General features: G+C 41.8%; 1 protein-coding gene across 4 annotated transcripts in view; it reads right to left on the reverse strand.

The window, feature by feature from the left end:
* The window catches only part of KLF7 (KLF transcription factor 7), an 84,881-nt gene extending 78,657 nt beyond the window's left edge, over positions 1-6,224 (reverse strand). For 2 of the 4 annotated variants that reach the window (XM_019726912.2, XM_074341034.1), the window contains exon 1: positions 5,614-6,178. In XM_019726912.2, coding sequence (XP_019582471.1) covers positions 5,614-5,715 — 102 coding nt within the window. In that variant the 5' untranslated portion in view covers positions 5,716-6,178. Of the gene's footprint in view, positions 1-5,613 lie in introns of all 4 variants that reach the window. The other 2 variants (XM_074341045.1, XM_019726909.2) reach the window with 2 other exon arrangements.
* Positions 6,225-23,126: the final 16,902 nt, after the last annotated feature.

Genomic DNA, 23,126 nt, shown 5'->3' on the forward strand with positions numbered 1-23,126 from the left:
TAGCAGACCACGTCCTCAGGGTCACACCAAAATACCAAGTAAGGGAAACAAAAAGGACCCAAGGCAGTAAAATAATTCTCCAAATCAGCAGCAGAAAATAAAGGCCAAGTAGGGGGAAGAGCAAGATCGTGACCAATCTTAGGCATGTCCTGTGAATGGTGATACCTCATGTCGGAGACTCAAACTAAATTGAATAAGGATGGTTTCTCACGTGGATGTGTTCAGACGACACACAATGTAACGGGGGGGGGGGGGGCCTATTTCTTGTCAATGCTACATGTACCACTAATTATAACTGGAAGGCGTTCAGCGGACTTTAACACCTTTAGTAGTTGAACAGCTTTCTAATCACTCTACTTGGTAAGATTTGGCAATTTGGGTTAAAATATTCCCACCTGTTTATGTTAAGCAAGTACTCAACTGATTTGGGAACACAGGGGTTTATTTGTAGAGATTACATCTCCACCATGCACCCTTCTAGCACCACTCAGGTTAAGTTGGGGAGCTGTCCTGAACTTTCAGCAAATCCCAATTCCAAAGTACGGCTGACGGATACCACTGAGTGAACCAGAATCACAGAGGTGGTTTCTGCATTTGCTAGACTTGGGGGGTCCAGCAAAGGGGATTAAAACCCCTCACATGGTACTACAAACTGTAGAGGCAGGGGGCATCTACTAACCTGTTTGGTCAGCTATACGACCAACAGGGGCCAGTTGGGACCGGCCAGAGCAAACCGTGTTCTTTCCCCAGTAGGCACAGCGTCATCAGAGAAGACGGTAATGCCCTCTGGTACTCATAATTTAAAATACAGGAATTCTCTGAAGGGAGAAGAATCTGGACATGTACAAGAGAATGGCTACTTAAAGGCCCATCAGGACCCTCTCTAAACTTCCCGTTGAAGTGGGGAAGCAAATAGCTCCCACTGGCATTTATATTTAGAATGAACTAGGAGAGGAAGAGCCCACATCTGAATTCTGCAGGTCTCTGACATACCCACACATAAATCATTTCAGGGTGAGGCTGTCACAGTACATCTTCTGCTCTGCCCTTTAAATGGATTGGACCCCAACATCGCATTCTCCTCAGAGTAGGGAGTGGGGGTGGGAGTTTCATGGAGAACAAAGAAGTCACCACTTCCTTTATCCCACTCAAGACAGATGTAGTAAAAATATCTGCATTGTAACATTCATCTACTTTAAAATACCAAACTGCAAACAGGTAGACTGAATGATCACGGTTGAGAACCCCTAAATCTACACAAAGCTGTATCTATTAAAAAAACAAAACAAAACAAAACAAAACATGGAAATGAATCTATTAAAGAAAGACTAAATGTGTGATTGATTGCCTTAACATGTGCTTTCATTTGTAAAGCTACATTTATTTAGTGATTGCTTCCTTATAAAGAAAATCTGGATAACAGGGGCAGTTCTCAGTTTTTTTCATCTACCAAGTCACTGTTTCAAACAAACAAACAAAAAATAAAACAGACTTATGGTCACTGAAGAGCACACAATTCACATTAAAAAAAAAAAAAAAAAAAATGCCAGCTATTTTATCCTTTCAGTGTGGTTAGCAAGGCTCCTTTGTGTCTACAAATTTCCCTGGGTGGTGCTGTTGCCAAGAAATTCTAATTCATGACAAGGTTTTCCGCAAATTGGGGACAGAGGCAAACCTGCGGATGCAAGGACCCTACAGTGTGCTTTGTCTTTCTGGCTGAGACAGTACCTTCCTGCCCAGGCCTATAAAAGGCAGTATCACCAAATAGAAGGAGAAGCAATTTCGCTCACAGATCAAATCCCAACCTTTGTACCATGAGGCTGGTCTTGGAAGGCAACCATTTCTGTAGGCTGGCCCCTAGAGATGCCTCATACCAAAGGCCCTTGTGCCTGAAACCGAGATGAAACTGCAGCATGATGGGGACACTTTAGTTCTTACAGTGGCCAAGTATGCCATTAGTTTAAAACAATGGAGAAATGGGGGAGGAGGGAGGAATGTTCTATGATTTATTTATTTGTTTCCAGTAGCAGTGGAAATTTTTCTCTGAGCCAAAGGGAGGCCTGAAATTGACCCCATCTGCCAATTATGAATCAGCATTAACAACAAGCATAATTCCATGAGTTTTTAAGTAAACCTACCATGCTTGTCAATGGCATGAAACACAGCTAAGTGCAAATAAGACTTAGAACGTCATTATTTGACCGGCACTTGTGGAAAGAGGAGGCGGGGTACAAAGAATATATCCAAATTCTAAAAGTCCTTGTAGCTTCCCAAAGAAAAACCACCAAGAATATTGTATCAAATCCTTTTTATTTTCCAAGTCAGCAGTGGATCCAGAAAAATCATGATTTCTACTGGCAACAAAACTCATGAATGGCTCTCCCTTTATCTATCAAGTGGTACCCTGTAAGTGACTCCAGCTTCTGTTCTACCTTTGACTTTTTTCTACTTTTGCTCAGACAGCTCTTGGAAAATTTCCTGCAAGTTTCCAAAGAGCTTAAGGCTGGTAGCCTTAAGATGCGTGTGTCAGCTGAATTCCATAAAATAATAGACCACAGAAGCACAGTGTATTTTACAGTTAAATGACAGGCAGAGATGATGTTACTTGGGCCAAATGCTTAAGTATGCAGTCAGAGCCCAGGAATGGAGAGCAGTTAATGTAGAATGTCCATCTGGATTTTAAAATTACACCAGCAGTGATTTTTCAGAGCTGGAGCTGTATGTAGATAAGACATCACTGCCTAAAAACCCACAATGATGACCCCCGTGACAGGCAGACCATCACAGGCTCACTGACTATGAAGCAGGATAATTATCTCAAACCATACGTTTAAAATAAAATCCCCACATAGTCCATCCTCAATGTTGAAATGCACATATGTTCTTGGGTTTATCATCCAAGACACTCTTTCTCTACAAACAAAATCAGATGATTGGAATCTCTGTATTTCGCTCATCTCAAGGCTCATCTCACTGTTCACTCTCAGAAAAACATTTAATAATTGTTCCTTATTTGACCTCTAAAATCTGATTACTCCAGAGCATGAGGAAACTTCCTTCTGCCTGGGGTTCTTTGTAGCAACCTTCTTGAGCCTTTTTGAGCAAAGGCGTCTCAAAATTTCACCATGTGATGGTTGATTTGGAACCAACAGTTGCATATAACCATCCCCCCTTCTACAATCAGAAGGGAGGAGTGGTGGGGCAGGGAGAGGGAGGAAGGAAGAGAGAGCTTGGAGGTTTTGTCATCAGTATGAACCTAAGAGTCACAGTCACCTTTATATAGAGCAGTTGTAACTAGAGTCCAGGGCACAAAGCTCCTTGAAGTGACAGCTTACATAGGAGTGCTTCCCCAGAAGTTATGTTTCAGCATGGACTACGTGCATGCCTCTGAAATAGCTTGGTAAAGGGTTTTAAGGTGAAGATTTTAAGGTTTTGGCAGTTGGAGAAGATTAAGGCAAGAAACAGGGAGGGAGGTGTATGGGGAGGGGTGAAAATTCCTTTGCCTGCAGATAGAAACTAAGCCAGAGATTCCTTGAAGGGAGAGAGATGGAGAGGGAGAAGAGGGGGGAAAAAAAGCTGAGGCTACTGAGGAAACAATAGATCTAATACACCCCCTAATTATCAAACCAATGATGTTTCGTTACAGATCTGGACTTCCTCCTGGATGGTCCAAGCACATCTAGAAAAGCAGGTTTCCTCTGGAGAGGCCTTCCCCAAAAGCAGGCTTTACTACTGTGAAAACTTGAACCAAAACAAAGTTGTGTGATTCATCAGGAGGGAACGCTGTAACAAATAAAGCCAACTTTCTTCCCTCCAACACAGCTTAACAGTTAGTCACAAACAAGAGCTGCCTGAGGCAGGCTGAGTAAATCAACAGATTCCCTTCCCTAACCTGTCTAGACAGTTGCTAATACCCAACCATTTGACACCAGTGGGCTGACAGTGTGAAATGAAGGCTATTTCAGAAAATGAAATTCTGGCAACATTTCAGTATAATTAGCATATGAAATAAAAGGAGGAAAGAGATCTAGTGAGACCCTTCATAAGATAGTCTTGGTCAGGATGGAGGAAAAGGAGGCACTGATGAAATGCTTCCTGCAAAAAATGGTGAACTATGTGCATTTAGAGAGAGACAAAGTCAAAGGGATCTGCCAGCATCCTCGGGCAGGAATGCCTGTGCGGACCCAGACACCAGAGGCCAGTACCTGGAGGAAAACTCTCAGCTTCTAATCCAGAAGAGTTGCAACTAGTAACAATGGTAGCGTCAGAGGATCAGCTTTGTCACTGGGCTGGTTATACCAAAAGCCAAACCTTACTCGCTAAAGCAGCAACTGATACATCCCAGCCTCAAGCTGGCAAATCCCGCTTTGGATCCTGGCAGAAGAAATTCAGCCGTTCATTAGCCTTAACAAGCTGCTGTCACCGAGCTGAGAAGTTACAGGAGCAGCCACACACCAAGCCTCTCACAGCCCTCCCCAATGGCAAGTGGGTTTCTCCAAAACGGACTGTGCAAGCTCACACTTCCCATGTGCAAATCTGAACCATTTTCTTGGACTTTCCTTGGTGCACAGTGTAGAAATTTTACAGAGTACCCATATCCCACCCCCTACACCACCCCGCCTCCCACCCACCATCTTTCCTGCAGAATGTCCCCTTGGCAGCTCCTAATCCTTGCTGAGAAAACCAGGTCTTCGCAGCAGATCTAGCCTTTCCACTGACCAGCACTTCAGAAAACCCAGTGAACTTGTTACCAGCCCCACTTTGCCCTCACTGGGACACCTCGCCAACTTGGCATTGGTGCCCTTCAGCATCCTAGGAGTTTCTTAACTAGTCGTCTAAGACAAAGTCAGAGGCACGGAAGCACACACCACCTTCCGTAGGAGCTTGTGCTACCTGGAGAGAGACCCAAAACGTAATCAAGAGAAACAAGGGCACACAGAGTGTTTTCTTTCTGGAGACACTGCACCGGGAAACCTACACTGCATGGTCAGCATTAGACAGATACCTGTTCCTGTCCTCCTCCTAGGTATCTTTTGTCACTAGGCTCGGCTCGCCGCTGTCCACCTTCTAATTTCCAAATCAAGTTCCTATTCTGTATTGACACTAGCTAATTACTGGGAAAACACTCCGCTTTGCTCCTGCCCCCACCCCCAGCCCCCATGTGATGGTCGTCAGCAGCAGTTAAAAGAGATGAACCTGCTTTAAGGTACCAAGTCGGTACAGCTCGTGCATGTAAGGACGCCTTATCCTGTCAGCAATGGCTCGTAAAGCCCCAAACCACCTTCCGACTCTGTTCCTCCGAACCCCAGAAGTTAGGCAGGTCTCTGCTGGGGGACAGTGAGCCCGACAACGTGTGCGTAAGGATGTGTTGGTGACTGAAACGCAGGCAGCTCGACAGGCTGCTCCGCTCGGCTCACTAAGGGGTTAGGGGGTGGGTGGAGAGGTAAGCGCAGATGACTGGTTCCGAAAACATTTTAAACAACAAACAGCCAAAAACGGGGGGGGGGGGTAAAATAAAACAAACAAAAAATTCAAACCCGAAGCCCACACCAACGCAGCCCCTGCGTCTCCGCCGCCACCACACGATTTACACAAGTAATTTAAATCATTCACCTGCTGCCAGGTCTCCTCCAGGGATGGCAAAGCTGAGAAGTAGCCGGTGTCGTGGACAAGTTGTAGCTCCTGGAATATACTATAACTAGCCAACACGTCCATGCTGCTGCTGCCGGGCAAAACGGGAGGAGAAACCCTCCCCCGAACACAGTTGGGTCTGTTTGTTTGTCAGTCTGTCTGGCTCACCCCCCAAGAAGGCAGACATCCAGTGGCCCTTTTGTTTTGTTTTGTTTCAGTCAACTAAAAAGGAAAAAAAAAAAATCAATGCAGGAGAGAGGGAGAGAGGAGGTGAGAGAGGAGAGAGTGAGTGGGGTGGATGGAGAGAAGCATCCAGCGTGTACAGTGCAGACGGCTGCCAGGAAAAGGGGACTTCTCCACGGGAGTAACAATTCCCTTCCAGGGCTCTAATCACTCCAGCTCGTGGATCAGGAAGGGGGATGCAAACTCACTGACACGAAGCTGCCATCTATTTCTGCAGCGCTGTTCGCTCCTAATGCAATCTTTGCTCTTTATTTTGGGAGGTTGCATTTTTTTTTTCTCGCGATCGCTTCTCTCCCCCCTCTTCTCTTCCTTCCCCACCCCCACCCCATCCTTGCTAGTTTGTAGTCTCTTCCCCCTCCTCCTTTTCTCCTCCTCCTGCTCTTCCCCCTCCCCAAACTCCCTCCCTCCGCGCGGCTCTCCGCGCAGCCGTGGGATCTCGGAGGAGGGCGTCCATTAGGCCGCGTGTGACCATGTAAGGTAAACAGGGGGCTCATGAAGTCACTGAGGACCAATGGGGAGCGCGGAGCGCGACCCGGGGCGGGGCTTAGCCCTGGCGGCGAGCTCGGATTGGAGCGCCGCGGATCTCCCTGCTGCCTTACAAGGCGGTGCGAGGCGAGCTATTTTTAGAGGGCTATATAAGGGGGCTGAGGCGGCCGCGCTGCGGCCCGAGAGCGCGAGAGCGAGCGCGAGGGATGGGGCGGGCAGCGTCGACATTCACGCCGGCTCCCGGGACGCCGAGGCGGCCGGGCTCGAGCCGTACGCCGGCCTCCGACCCTCGCCTTGGTGCCTGGCGGAGCCCCGGGCGCCCGGAGCCTGCGCCCCTCGGAGGGGCGTGGACGCGGCCGGTCAGGAGGTGCCAGTGCAGAATGCGGGGTTAGGATGCCTCCTAGAGGAGGAGCGGGGCGGGAGACCGGCGGAGATGCCGTCGGCCTGGAGGGAATGACACTTCCCACTCCGCCTCCCTCCTAGGCACGGGGGCGGGGAACCGCGAGGGGAGAGGCCGTGCCCGGCACGTCCTCATTTACTAAAAAATAAACCGAAAAAAAGAAAAGAAAGAGGTACCAAAAGCCCCTTCACAAATTCCCCACGGGCTGCCAGAGTTGAGCGCTGCAGGGCCAGAGGAGGAAGTGCTACACAATGGCTCAGAACAAAGGGGAGCGGCGCCCGGACCGGGCGGCCTGCGTCCGCCTCCCGCGCGCCGTGCGCCGCGCGCCGTGCGCGTCCCGGCCCCGCCCCCCGGGCGTCCGCTGCCGCCCCAGCCGCGCTCCTTTTCCTTCTGGCCCGCAGCGGGCTGTGGGGGCCCGCAGTCAGACTGCCAGTTAGAGTTGATCGCAAGGGGACTTTTCGCTTGAGTGTGTATTAGGAAGAATAAAGGCTAGAGATAAGGCGCGGGCGAGAGCCGGCAGCTTGCTAGGGGGCTTAAACGTGTGGCTCCCCGTGTGCTTCGGGAGCGAGGGCTGCCCAGAGGCGGAACCATGCTGCATTCTGCAGCTGGCACGTAGGGGTGTGTAGATAGAGATCCTCTTATCTCTTAGGTGATAACCCTGCACTGCACAACGTGCGTGGTTAAGGTTGACCAGTTGTTTGCTTGACCTTAAATGGGTAGTGTGGTTCACGCTTCCTCAAAATGCACTGTGAGCTGAACTTCCACTTTTGGAATGATTGCAGAATTCAGCACTAATTCAGAGATGAGAAACTTAACTCTACCCTTATAAAAGACACACATCCATCCACCTGAATCGCCCTTCCCAGCTTTCCCTCCTTCTGAGTATGTGGGACTCCATGTCAGTATTTGAAAGATTCTGCTTTACAGAACGACGGCAATTTGAAATTCGGTATTTAGTAGGAGAAATTAAGCAGGAATTACTGGGATAGAGGAAAGTCATTTACTTTTTGATATCTGGAATTCTGCTGATCAGATCTATAGCTTCCATTGTATAATTAGTGCATTTACTGTGGTGTATATGCACGGAATGCCCCAAGGATCTTGGTGCATTTAGTATTATGTATACATATTCGTGGTGCGAGCTGATAAATAGTATAAAAAGGTTAAAAGTCATACACAAGTAAAGTGATAATCATGATAGTATACATATATGTTAGCACCAGTATGAGAAAGCAGCTCTGCCTCTCTTTGAAAGGTGTAATGGGCCTTTCCCAGAAGTAGAAAACCACTTAGAGCCATCACATCCCAATTAATGCTCTAATTTGATCCTTATGGTCCTTGGCGCTACCACGTACTAGCTGTGTGACTTGGAGCAATTTACTGCCTCAAACCCTCTGCCTGCACATCTCAGAAATAGGAATAGTGGTACCTGTCTTGCCTTACTGTTAGGAAGAGTCAAAATAATGTTTGTAAGTCACCTAGTATAGTATCTGGTGCCAGTAGGTGAATACCAAATGTTAGCCATCATTATCTCCTGGCTTTAGCTAAGTATTAATAAACGAAATAGTACCTGAACTAATTGGACCCATGGGGGGACATACCAGAGTCTTTAAGAAGGAGGGGAGGCAGAGCCCCTTCCAATTTGTAATAAGGTTCTCCCACCCCATCCCCCCATGCTGCTCCTGTTGTGTGTGGGGATAGGGAGGAGGCCATTGAGAAGCACTGGGGCAGAAGACAAGTTCATGGGGAAGTAATAGGGGAAACAGAGGAATTCGATATAGGAGACTTGAGAGGCAAAAGGCAAGACCAAAGCATATCATTTGATGTTTGAGACTCAAGTGAACTTCATTTTTGTTTTTGTGTTACATTATTACGATTTTTGAACAAAATATGGCAACCTACTATCTTGTGTTTGAAGATTTTACAAATAATAGTTAATATTTATTAAGCACTTTCAATATGCTGGGCTGTATGGCACATAAACATTTTCTATGCAATGTCTCATTTCATCCCTGTGACAACCCTGAGGTGTTTTTGTTATCTCCAACTTTATGGATGAGGATACCCAGGCTTAGAAATATTAACTTGTTCAAGGTCATACAACTAAAAAGCAGTTGAGCAGGGGTTCAAAATCCAGGAATAGCTGACTTTCAAGACTGTGTTCTGCATGGGGTACTCTGTGTGGTAAAAGATGGAGTTTCCTGGTTTTAAGTCAAGATTTGTTTATAAAAACTACTTGAGTGTGGAGAAAGGGGGCTTCCATTGAGGTTTTCCCCATGTAAATATCAGCCATCCAACTTACAAAATAACTCAACCAAAAATTTACAGTGTAAATCCTGAAAACCTCACTATGACATTTTTCAAAACATTAGAGAATATTTTAAAATTCATTCTAAGAGATTTATGCAACAAGGCCCTCCTAAAGGTACATTTTCAATATTAGTCCTATTTAGCTACTTTTTATAGCTAGAGACCTTAGGTTCGCATGGCAAAACACATGCAAAGAATCTGAATGTACAAGATAATCAACAAATTAAGATCACAGGGGAACTTCGGCAGTCAAAACAAAAATAACTTGTACTGCTGTAACTATTATATACTGAATGTCTTCTCAGTATACCTGGCATTTTACACATGTTCACATCTGATCTGCACCGCAGTTTTGTGAGGGAACTATTATTGCTCCATTTTCACAGGTGAAGATACCAAAGTTCAGAGAGGGCACATAATTGGCCCATTACCATATATCAGTCACGTGGCAGCAGCAGATTCAAATATAGGTCTGACTCCAAGTTGATGCCGCGGTCTGTCCTCTCCATGTGTTGCCTTAGGAGATCTAATAGTACTTTTAATACTATCACCCTTTGGTAGAGATCCTATAGGAAACACCTAAGAGTAAATAAGTTACTCCCCAAGAATCAAGAAATGAGGATATTTTATGACAAAAATGGTAAAAATTTAATATGTAAATAGACACAATCAAGGCATCGGGCTGTTACTACTACTAGAAAAGTTCTGCTTCATTAGTACAGAAGACCTTATTAGCATTGTGTGATTAGCACTGGTAATGCCTCCTTAAAGTAAATCTACTTAAAACAAGGACCAAATTTCAGAGCAATTAGTGAAAAAAGGTTTGCTGGGGACTTTTTTTCAAAAGAAAACCCAACGTTATTAAAATACATCTATCCTGTATTAGACAAAATTTATGTTGTAAGTACAGCTATGTCCTAATTATAGAATGAATAACAAATCAAGGTTATTTTTGGCCTTTTTTTTTACAAAATGTGAAGCACCTTACAACATGTTTTATTTTATATTTGACTTTTACACCTTAATCAAAAAGAGGGTCATTTTTGTAAAAATGTTTAAGGGTTTCATCAGTCTTCCCAAGGGTCTCAATTAATTCTTTGATATTCAAAGTATTCTCTTCTAAAGCATCAATAGTCATCATCCCTGTTGACTTTACCTTCATTTGTTTGCTTATAGATCCTCATTTGCCAGTTGCTTCACTTTCATTGACACCATGAAACCTAATACCTTGTGTAAGATTTGCTGTTTTACTTTGCAATGGAATCAAATATATGTGCATTATATTTAAACATTTACCACCGTGAGGGGAGGGGTTGGAGAAGGGAGCCTGGGGTTTAAACGAAATGTTTGCATGGGGACTAATTTATGAGTGGTCAAATCATTAATAAATACTTTCATGTACTAATGACCTTTGCTTTCCTTCACAGTCTTACTATAGTGGAAGAAAGTGTGAACATGGGGAGCATGCTTTGGTTGTATCATAGAAAAAGAGAGTGTCACAGAGGGAGAAGTTGGTAAACAAGACTGAGAGACATAGTTTGAATCACGAGGAAAATGTACGTAGCTGTACATACAATGACATACATACCTACACAGTGTCAGAGAATTGTCTCATGATTGGAGAAAAAGATGGCAGCTTCACCAGGGCTCTCATATCTTGGATAAAATATTCTTCAGGAATACACCTCTTTTGTTTTCATTCTGTGCTGAGCTCATAAGTTTGCTTCCCACTTGTTCTGCATGCAGGGAAGGAAGGTGCTGGTTACAACCACAGGTGCCTGGTGGTCACTGTGACAGTTCTGGTTGTTATTGTCAATGCAAAAAATGTTTTAGTGTCCCTTGCGCATTTAGTTAGCATGAGTCTGACTCTCTGGGTGCGTTCAATTTTGAGACTGACATGTTGAGATTTCTGGACATGGGATGGAAAAATAAAACCCTCTTGGTCTTGATGAATTACCAAAATATCTTGGCAGGTAGACTGCTGGTCTCCAGAAAATATTTTAATTTGGCCATTGACTTTTCCGAATTCTGTGGGTATGGTACAGTTAAATAAAAACCACTTATTTTTAAATAAAATGTTAAAGCCATCCCTGAATGTTGAATTTTGTGTTGCAGTGAGTCATGCAGAAAGGGTTAAAGGTGAGACCTGAGGTGCATTGCTGACGATGGGCATATTGCTCTGTCTCAAGTAGTCTATTGCTTCACAAAAATTGACTTCCCATAAGGATAAAGGTAAGGAATTCAAGAATTCAGCAAAAGTTCACTAGCAGGAATGTCCTGCCCAGACCTTGGAATGTTGGACATTCAAAGCCATTATGATCCGTGGTGCATAATTTCCATGGAGATTAGTATCTGTAGTCACTTTTCCAGCTTGAGCTGGAAGAGTCAGTATTGTCTAATGAAGAACAAAATCATCATCTAAATTCAATCATTAACATATATTTGTGCAAAATATTCAATCATGCAGCATGTATTGTGCAAAACATTTGCTCATTTAACATGTTATGAAAGTGCATAGATTGAAAATAGAATGGTAAACACAGACACATTACCAATGTCAGCTAGTAGTACTATATCTCCGAAGCAAGAAAGGCTTTAGAAGTGTTTGGTCCAACTTTCACAGATCCACTGCTTCCCTCTGCAACATTCCTTCTAGGAGATGCCCAGTTGCTCCAATGATGGGCAAATCCCAGCAGTGTGTGTGTGTGTGTGTGTGTGTGTGTTACATGCAGTTGACTTTTCCTTCATTTGTTTAACTTTCTAGATCCTCATTTGCCAGTTGCTTCACTTTGATTCCTGGTGACCCTATGAATGAGTGATGTCTACAACGTCCTATCCCAACAGCCCTGCTGAGCTCCTGTAGACTCGTGCCTATGGCTTCTTTAATGGAGTCAATCCATCTTATATTTGTGTCCTCCTTTCCGGCTGCCTTCTATTTTTTCCAGATTGACTGTCTTTTCCAAAGAACTCTGCCTTCTTATGCGGTGCCCACAGTAGGACAGCTTCAGTTTTGCCTCTGGCAATGTTTCAGGCTTAATTTGCTCCAGGACCCAAGAAACCACTAAGACTGAGCCTGGCTGGCTGATTTTCCCCATGGAAGAACAGTATTCCAGCTATTCAGGAGGTTCTGGGCAAAGGTGTTGGGAAAGAGAACAGGAGAAAATGAGAAAAGACTTTTAAAAAATAAAAAAGAATTCTGGCTCTGTAATGATAGAAACGCCAAGGCAATTGGGAAGCTAGTGAGAAATTAAGTTGCTAATGTTTGGGGGATTATTACCCTTTGCAGTGTGTGAAGTGCAGTTTGCAGGATTGTTATATTTCATCCCAAGCATTTTTTTTCTTGTGACATGTTGAATACAGCACAGCATCACTATTAAATATACATTAAATATCACTGTCCATGTTTTATCAGAATATTATTTTTCTTTGAAACATGCCATTTCCAAAGGGTTTGGTACATGGTTAAAGAGATTTAACAGCAGAATGCATCTCAGCTTTTGTAAAAGAAATCAATGGGAGAATAAGATTGATTTGATAGAAGGTCTCTGCGCGTCAAACTTTGCTGACAATGACCATTCCCTTAAGTGAGGGATACCTATTTCACAAGTGCCCAATGATGAGTTTTTATGTGTATGATAGATCTGGGTAGTTCAGAAGATTAATAATGTCAACAGCAGTTTTTTTGCTGATGGGTCGCTCATTTGAATTTCACTGAATTTTCTTTACCAGAAGGATGCTTATGTGACTGGTTAGAAGAATCAGCTGAGTCAGTTATTAATACTGGTTACTGCTCTTCTCAGAAGTGAGTGAGACAAATGCCCTAACCTTCCTTTATACAGTGTAAATGGGGGGGGGGGGGAAATGCTTCAGTGTCCACCTCAGAATGTTTCAAAACCCTCTCTCCCTACTGCTTTGCAATGCTCAAAGATTGTTCTAAGCAAATGTGGTCATGTGTTCCACAGGATCTTTCATTTGGGCCCCTCCCAAGCTGGGCCCCAGGTATGACATACTCTTCTGCTTTACTTCAGTGTTGGTCATTATTTGGGAAGATAGGGAAATCCCATTTGATGAAGGCCAAAAGGCAATATAACTCAGAGAGTCAACCTCCCTCCACCCAGCTTGTCCAAATGTCCAAATGTGAAATTCTACCCAGCTCTCTCTGTGCCACAAATGAACCTATCCTTTGCTTTTCTGCAATATTGATTTTTGATCTTTGAGAGATGTCTGTGTTAAACCCACCCATATCGTTTTTGTCCTTTCCAAGAAGATGTCCTTATGTGCAAGTTCTCCCTTTTGAGATTATAAATTCCTAGGGAACATTTATCTGGCCACTCTATAGAGAATCTAATGTCTGTTATTGTATACATACACTTTTTTTAAAACCAATTTTTAAAAAGATCAAGCAAAATATATTCAGTAAAATTTTAAAATAATGCTACTCTTTTTCCGGTATTGTTTGGACATGGTATTGTTTGTGCTGGCTTCTGTTAGGTTGGCCTAAACAGGAGGAAGTGTTATTACCTCAAATGATGTCAAATGTGGTTGAAAGAAAATAGAAGATCTAAGGCTCCTAGTAAAAATCTCTGTAATTAAAATGACCAAATTCTACATAATGTGTATGAGATACATTGTCAAAGAACCCACTTGACAGAGTGATTAAGAGAGAATCACTTTTTTAAATAAGGTACTTCTCAGTCTGTCAGGAAACAGCTACTGTTACATTTGTAACATATTAAGAGAGACTGTAATCTTGAATATTGTAACATTTCACAAAGTGATGTAATAACAGATTTTTCTGGGAACTAGTAATAATATTAGCAAAAGGAAGCTAACAAAAGGAAACCTGGGGAACAAAATTTTGTTAAATTTGAGTTTCTTTCACATTGTCCTGGGGTAAATGATGTCTTGATGCTAAATGACCTTTTAGCTAAATGATCATTTAGCTAAATGATCACAAGAGATCTTTAAAGATCAAAAGAGATCTACTTTAGTAGATCTAGTTTTGAAAATAAATATTTGGCAAACTTGAATTTCCCCTTTCTGATTTGTCTTTACCATAGCAACCTTCTGATCTGTAATTTCATCTTCTGAGTGGATTTACTTGTATGAGATTGCCCTTTGTAAACCTATGTATCAACTTTTATTTATTTACATACTCGTTTCTTATTTCTCCTATTTCCAGAGGGAAAGTATGAATAAAGACAATAAAATACAGGAATGATAATACAGAAAACTATTATCATTAAATAAAGACAGAAGTCAAATACCAAAGAATTAGGAAAGAAGAAATATAATGGGTATCCATTATCATTCCAGCTGTGTCTCCCATTGAACACTGATCAAGCTATGTTGTTATTTATAAATTAGTTTCTTGTAAATTTGTTTCATGTGGATCAATGCCCCTGGAACACAGAATCTCACCTTTGTGAACTTAATCATTTTTTAAACTGGCAAAACTAAGCTTCATATTTTTCAGTTCTGGTGGACCCACTAAGATATGCCCAGGTTGTCTCCTTTAAAGCCATATAATTTCATTTACTCAAAAATTACTGAGCACCTATTCTGTCAAGCAGTAGGTTGGGGGCAGGAGTTATAAGGATGAATGCAAAATGATTCTTGCCCTTCTGGAACTGACGTTAACTGAAAAGGGATTTAATTAAAAAGTAATGTGGGCAATATGGCAGACTAGATTATTGGGATGGACTCCCTCTATGTAAAAACAACCAAAATAAGCATTGATGAGCTGACAACAGGATAAGGAATTATTGGGCTAAAATCTAAGTGAAAGTAGGATTCAGCATCGCTTCTGGCAGTGAGCACTGTTAAACTCAATATTTCTAGCACTGGCTATATATGAGAAAGAGCTTTAAAAATACCATTGGGTTATGTGTGCTTTCAGCAAAGGTAGACAAGCAGATGCTGCATGAACCCCACCCCCACCCCAAGAGTAACTAGAAAATCTAGACAAAATATAAAAATTACATGATGAAGGTATTGAAGAAGTAACAATGCAGCAAGAACTTGCCAAACCTAGATCCTGGAGAGAAAGGAAGCCCAAAGAAATAAACGCAAAAATCAGCATGATTTTATCCCACTGAAGTAATTACCGAAGAAAAAGCTGAGAGGCTGTGAAGATGATCAGCAAACACAGCTGAAAAAGGAAGATGAGCAAAGTTTTCAGTAATTCAAAATGCTCGGGGTATAAATATTGGAGTTTAGAGTCCGCCAAGCCATTGGGCAAAGAGAAGTGTGGAACGCAGAACGGAGTCAGGATTGAAGCTGACTTTGAAATATTGCGATACCTGATTGGAGTAAGGTGACCTGTCCCTAGTCAAGCTGCCTTCAGAAGAAACGAGTAAATCCTCTCTCTAAAAAAATAATCCAGAACCTTGAACTAACTCTACAAAGTCCAATACTCACTTAAAAACAAATAGGCATAAAAAGGTAAAACTTCCTCAAAACCAAAATTAAAAAAACAGAAACAGACCCATAAGAAATTCAGATATTGTCACTATTAAAATAACTATCACTAATATAATCGGGAAATTAAATGAGAAGATGGAGACTTTTAGCATTACTGGACTACAGAAAAAGAATAAAATAAAATTTTGAAACTGAAAATCACAATAATTAAAAATGTAACAGAAGGGTTTGGCGGCAGACCCACTTCAATACTAAGGCGAGTGTGTCAGTCAGAAGGATGACGATACCAGATGAAGGTGTAGAGATGGGCTGGGGGAAGTAAATATAAATATTGATTCTCTAAAATAACAGTAATAAGGTCTATTAGGTTATAAATTATATGGAGTTAAAATAGTCCAAAAGTAGGGAAGTAAATGGACTTGCATATTCTAATGCCCTTGCATTGTGCCAGGACATGGAAAATTTACTATTGTGTATTAGACTTCAAAAAAATCAAAGAGCAATGTTATCATTTCTAAGATAACCACTAAAAGAAATAGTTTAAAAATATTAAATAACAATGTAATAAAGGGGGAAGAACAAAATTATTAATCTAGGAAAGGAGAAAAAGAAAGTAGTATAAATAGAAAACAGTAAGATGGTAGATTTAAACCTAAATACATAAGTTACTTCAATAATTGTAAGCAGACCAAAATGTCCAATTAAAAAACAGAGTCAAACTAATTAAAAAATAAAACTCAAGTATAATGAAATTTCCATTTTTGTAGATCAAAAATAGTCTAATATTGACAATTTAAATGCTTCAACCTGAAATGTATGCTGCTGATAAGAGATACTTATTTAACATAAGAAAAAGAAAGGTTGAGAGTCACAGGAAGAAAAAAACTAAACTATGCAAATATAACCAAAACAAAATTGACTTAGTTCGAAGAATATTAGACTTTAAGTTAATAAACAAACTAGACATAAAAAGGAATATTTTATAATATGCACCAAAAAGATACAACATTTCTGAATCTGTATGCACTTATTATTATAGCCTCAAAATGATAAACTGGAAGAATTAAAGAAGAAGTAAAAAAATCTACAATCATACTCATAGACTGTAATTTTTCTTGGTAACTGATAGAACAAACAGACAAAAATCAGTAAGATATGAAAGAACTGAGGAACAAGATGTCTACCTAATTGTCAAATATAAAATATGGCACTCAATGCCTGTAGAAAACATATTTTTCAACTGGATGTGGAACAGTTACCAAAATACCAAATTAGATCATATATAGTAGCACTGACAACCCCTGAGAGCTTGTTAGAAATGCGGAATGGCAAGCCACACCTCAGACCTACTAAACTGCAATATACATTTTAATAAAATCCCCAAGTAATTTGTGCACATAATGTTTGAGAAGCATTCTTTCAGGCCAAGGACCTCTCTTTTTCTGAACTTGTTGTAAAGCCTAGAGTCAATGCCATCTGGCCACACCCACCTACCTGACTGCTATTTACTCCGAAATAATGGGGTTGTTTCCTATGGTGTCACTTCTACTTCATCAATTAGCACCTTCTTGTTGGTAAGAATTAGATTTGAAGGAACTGCTGCTCTTCTTCCACTTCCTCTAACTCCAAAGAAAAAGCTATTTTGTTCCCCCTTTCCTTCATTCCCCAAATATAAAATCTGAAATATCTCCTCTTTACTTATCCTTTACATCTGAATAGGCTATCATATTTTCAAAGGTAGTTTCATAGCTATTTTAGTTGGTTGGTCCTGACCACAGTTCTATGATGTAGCTAGTGTTAAAATGCCAAGAGCATAGATTAATATTTCCATTTGTCAGATAAAAAAAGTTGAAGCATAGAAGTTAAAGCACTTGGGCAAAACCATATAGCAAATAGTGGCAACATCAGTGCTAGTATCCAGACCCCTTGTAATCTTTCCACCGTACAACTTTATCTCCAAAGTATTATTTCAAATCTCTGAGCAGTGTTGGAAGGAGAGCTTCCCATCCTGGCACCACTTTTCAAGCATAAACACTCTCTCCTCTGCGGAAAACGCTCTTGGCTATCCACTCAATGTCCGTGCTCCTTTGTAAATTTGCTACCAGAATCCTAATGCTTTGGTTAGAATATGTTCAGCTACATATACACTTACCCAGCCTCCCTTGTAGTTAGGGGTGGCCAGCGGCACAGTTCTGGCCAATAAAATGTAAATGGAAGTCTTGTGGGATGTATTAGTTTGCTAGGGCTGCTGTAACAAAGCACCACAAGTACTGGGCGGCTTAAACAACAGAAATGTATTGTCTCACATCTGTTCCGGGTCTCTCTCCTTGGCTTATCGATGGCTGTCTTCCTATTCGCATGGAGTTCACCCTGCATGTGTGTCTCTTGACCCAGTTTCCCCCTTTCATAAGGACACCAGTCATATTGGGTTAGGGCCCACCACAATGATTCCATTTAACTTAGTTACCTTTGTAAAGACCCTATCTCCGACTAAGGTCATACTCCGAGGTCCTGAGAGTTTGAATTCCAACCTATTTATTTTGGGGGAGTGGGGGGACACAATGAGTGGTACCAGGATAGCTAGCCATAACATGGGGGGCATGTGGTTTTCTGGGGAAGCTTTTGCTTTCCTCATAAAAGGAGACAGCCACAATGTGCCGTTCTCCCACTGTCCCTGCTTCTGGGTACCTTCTGACTGCCTCAGTAGCTGGAGTCGTCGGGCCTTATGGGGATTATGAGGGAAAAACCCAAAGAACTAAGGAGTTGAACCAACATTAGGAACTGCCTGACTCTTCATATCTTGTTACATGAGAAAAATTTACCCTTATGCTAAAAGTCCTGTAGTTGAGTTTCCTGTTATTTTTAGCTAAACACATTCCTAATGTATTACCATTTTAAAAAACAATCTGGCTTTACGTGATTTTATCAAAGTATACCAATTAATCCAGACCGAAAGTGCTAATTATCGGCAGGCTACGTGTACACATGATTTAGATTGAGAATGGTGTTGAATGAATCAAATAATGACATTCTGAAAACAACAGCTAAGAAAAATATGTATTTTGGAGGAAGTCCACCAACTGCCATCAAACACCCCTTTGTTCCTAGTTCTTGAAGGTGACTGGTGTCTTCCAGCTCCCAGTGCTGCTCTTGACAAGCCAATAAAAAGGGTCCTGCTTGCTATTCTTAGCATTTATATTGAGGCTCTGGAGTGAGAGAATGAAGTCACAACTTGTTCCCCTCAACAGTGGAAATTTTAGCAAGTCCCTCCGTGTACTTTTTGACGACTAAACATGAGATCATCTCTGCAGTTAAAATTTATAGTCTTGAGTGCACCTCTGTTCCTTTTCACATGCCACGTGTCCTGTAATGCTCTCTTGTGGAATTCTTTGAGAAGTCAGAGTCTAACAGGTGGCTATTGTGTCTCCAGATACAGTGAGTGTGAAAGAAAGCGCTGAGCAGAAGGCGAGGTACAGTTGCCAGTGAGCCAGGCAGGATGTCCTCCAAACAGGACAGGGCCTTATAAGGCAGGAGAGACGTCTCAGGAGCAAATCCTAAGGAGGCGTGCTTGCTCTCCGCTCCCTGTTACACGGTTCAGCACTTGCAGAAGCCTGAGGGTGTGTGCCTCTTAATATTCACTCCAGGTGCTTCTTCTGTCTCCCAGTAAGAATCGCCTCTAATGGACACTCTGATCCCCTTGAATTGATTTCATTTTCTACGTGTCTGCTTCTTGGTTCTAACCCGTATGTTTTATAAATTTCAGTCAAATAGCTATCCTTTCAACCATAATCATAATAAGAACACATTCACAGAAAAAGAGAATTTTCTTTCCCTCATACCCAGGCATTTTATTTTTTTTACAATGATAATTCTAAATACGTGAGTACCTATGTACTCAAACTGTACAGGAATTTTACACATACAATGTATAATACTCACTAAAAAACTCAGCAGCCTAGGCATCCATATCTCACTTTGTAGACGAGACCAAGAGAGATTAAATGACTGGCCCCCACCTACCCCCACAGAAGACAGGGCCAGTCTACAGGAGTCCAGCTCCCTCCATGTCTACACTGCCTGCCTGCATCCTGTTTTCTCTTCAGGTCTCAAAATCTCTGCTTTGTGAGCTTTTCTGATTTTGATTCTCTCAATCACCACAAATTCTACCTCTTTATCTCCTGGTCAGATTTTTGTTACTTATCTAGAAGATTGCATTATTGCTTTGCTTTTGCAGTGTCTTTCTCTTTTCCAGCTTTTAAAAAAAAATTCATTGAGTTTGAGAGTAGATCAGTATGTCAAGTTTTCTCAAAACATTCTTTAAAGCCATTTCTGACTTAAATGCCTAGAGGGCAGAGCTAAATGGGGCCACCAGGTAAGAAAGCAGGGCAGCTCTACACACTCAGAGAAGATGAGGAGGGAGAAAATGGAAAGGAAAAATCTTATTAGGATTTGTAGGTCAGGGAAATCCTTTCTAGCCTGGATTTTTAAATCTTCTGAATTTTAATTGAAAGTATTCCTCCAGGGTATTTACTTTAACATGACTGTGCACTCTCAAAAAAGAAAAAGAAAAAAGATTCCTTATCCATATTAGAATATTACAAATTCCAGGAAGACAAGATTGCATTAGAAGGAAGAATTTGATGATATGCCCTTTCTGCTTCGGACAGTAGCCCTCAAATTGCTGGCAACCACAAAACTGCCAGACTTCTATTGAGCATCTCTGCTGGGAAAAAGCTAACACTCGTGAGTGTGATACATGACTATATCCTTCCACCTAGAAATCACCATTACTTCTATTTAAAAAGTGAGCAATATTTCTTTCAAGATTTACGACCATCCACACCAGAAAATACCCCCAAATTAGACAGTAAAAGATTGGTTTTAATATATCTGGGGGTTATTGTTAGAAAGGTATGAATATTATTGAACAGAACTTGAAGTCACCCTGGTTTCCAGTTTGGGCCTCAAATGCAAACTATTGCTTATTTTTCATACAGTACACACACACACACACACACACACACACACACACACACACACACACTTCAAAAGATAGAAATTCTGAATCTTTTCCTTACAACAAAAGCAAAATCAATTGATAGCTAAGTGTTATTACTCTTTTCTTAATTCGTGTGTACATCTTAACCTAAACTAGAAATTATTATCTTCTTTCTGTGCATAGATGTATTACCATAACTACAACTGTCATTATTAGTAATAATGTGGATTACAATAATACACTAGTTTAAATATCACTTTTCGTCTTTCTGGCTCAATATAGTTTTTATATTGTGTCTTCTCATCTTCATCATGTTTGTATAAAGGAAGTTATTTGTTTCTGATTTATAGATGGAAAAATCAGGTCACAGAAAAGGAAGATGACAAAATGTGAGGTCAAAGAGTCACGAAAGATTGGTCTTTCGACTCACTTCTTACATTCAAATTATTTAGTTCTCTTTAAAGACCCAAAATGGAGTGCGGTCATATATGAGAAAGGAAAATCAGAATAGGGTTACCTAAGCAGTCAATTCAGTTTTCCGTTGAAAGAGTGCTTCCTCGTTAGAACATGTTTCCTAATTAGCCATCTTCCTTCCCAAATGCCTGTAGACATTGTGCAGAAGACTGGTTATTTAGGATGGTTTCAACGCTGACCCACCTGAGCCATGACATTTACTGGACAGCCTTTTAAGGACTCTGAGTGGAATTCTGATGCTATGACTAAGGGGTCATGCCTTTACTGCTTTACCCAACTCTTACTCACATTTTCCCAGCACGTGGCTTGTGAAGAATCACTTTGACCCCTCCCTGGAAACATACTTTCCCACAGTACCTCAGAGCTTCTGCTGCAATGTCCCCGCTTGACCCTGCGCTCCCTGCTGTGGGGTAAGAGGGAAGTTTCCCTTCATCAGGACCCCAAGCTAGAAGTGGTCTTGGTGCACACGAAGGATGCACAGTCTGTCCATTGCCCAGCCATGTGTTCCAATCCACTGCCTCGGGAAGAGGTGCCCCTTCTCTCCAGGTTGCTGCCTGATTTGTTGGAGCCAACTCCCTTCCCACCTCCAACCCTCGTTCTGTTCTGCAAGTCTTAAGGATCTTGGCAGTCACAGGAGGTTCAGAGATAACAGTATATGGGCTTAGCCATGACCTCCATGGGCAGCATTTGGAATACAGGATGGTTCAGCCCAAGCATGAAATGAGAAGGTGGATGGGTTTGGAGATGGGAGGGCCACAGCCACCCACTATCTGCAACCTGTGAGATGGCTGACCTCGCCATTAGCAGGGGCACGAATCAGTCTAACACTCGGGCTCTCGGGTTCTAGTTCTAGCTTAGGCACTGTCTTTGCCTCAGTTTTCACATTTAGACCTAACAACTTTTTTCTTGGTAATGACTAGGGAATACATTAGGCACATGCTCCCTGCTTTATAGACATGATTTCTATCAGTTATTAATTTTGAGTTATGTCACACCCTGAATTGACTGCCTAGGTAACCCTATTCTGATCTTCCTCTGAGAACCACCTCTTCTCCAGTCACAGCCCATGAGTTTCAGGGTGGAGTTGACCCCTTTTCAGCTCCAGAGGTGAAGTATGCAAACAACCTGGCCCATCAGCATTTCATATGTCCCTGGGTTATGGAGATGACTCAGGTGGGCAGCCAATCGGAGTGAATCTCAGAACTCTCCTAGAAGCTACCTGAAGAGACTTGTTCTGCCTCTATTTATCTGAGTATCTGGGTTGTCATGCTAGGAACCTACAGCCACTGAGACATACCACAAAGAGCCTGAGAATGAGCCAGCCCAGAAGAAGCAATGAAGCAGAGCCAGGAAACGGGTCCTGGCAGCCTTGTTGAGGACTGAATCACACTGACCTGAAGCTATACCTATTCCTACACTTTTGCTAATAAAATCCCTTTTTAGCTTAAGCCAGTTTGTGTTGGGCCCTCCGTCACACTTTCGATAAAAAGTCCACTAACTAGTACATTCTCTCATTTTTTTCTCACTGCTTAAATTTGTATAAAAACTGGCTGAGCTAATACACTGTATTGTTGTGAATAGCAAAGAAGATAATGCATATAAGGGAAATTTCAAGAGTATATACAGAAGTAAGAAAGACTATTCTTGTTCTGTCTTAAAGGTAACCCCCTCTGGCTATTTCCTCTCTGCAATCGTGATATTTAAAATCTGATTCCTGTGAAGAAATTCTTCAAACTGTGATTTATGAAAGACCTAGATCATTAAAGTTTACTTGGCTGGATTTTTATTTCATTCCTTTCAGAATTGAGCTACATAAAATATAACACCAAGTGAACAAGCCTCTCACCTTAAAAATCCTGCCATTCCCTAACCCCCAACCCGCTGTCACCAAGTTCTATCAAATACTTCCTTAATGTCTGTTTAGTCCATTCATTTCTTGGCACATCTATTGCCACTATCTTAAACAAGGTTCTCACTATGTGTGCGAATGGCTGAAATTAGATTGTGGTGTGTACACGTCTGAGGAAGAAAACACAGGAACTTTAGGTTTTGTTGGAGTATTGCTACATGACCCCCAAACTTAGTGGCCCAATACAGCAATAAACAGTTATTTCACACAATTTCTGTGGCGCAATTTTAAAGAGTGGCTTAGCCAGATGA

This window comes from Rhinolophus sinicus, linkage group LG01, assembly GCF_036562045.2.
Source record: "Rhinolophus sinicus isolate RSC01 linkage group LG01, ASM3656204v1, whole genome shotgun sequence".
NCBI lineage: Eukaryota > Metazoa > Chordata > Mammalia > Chiroptera > Rhinolophidae > Rhinolophus > Rhinolophus sinicus.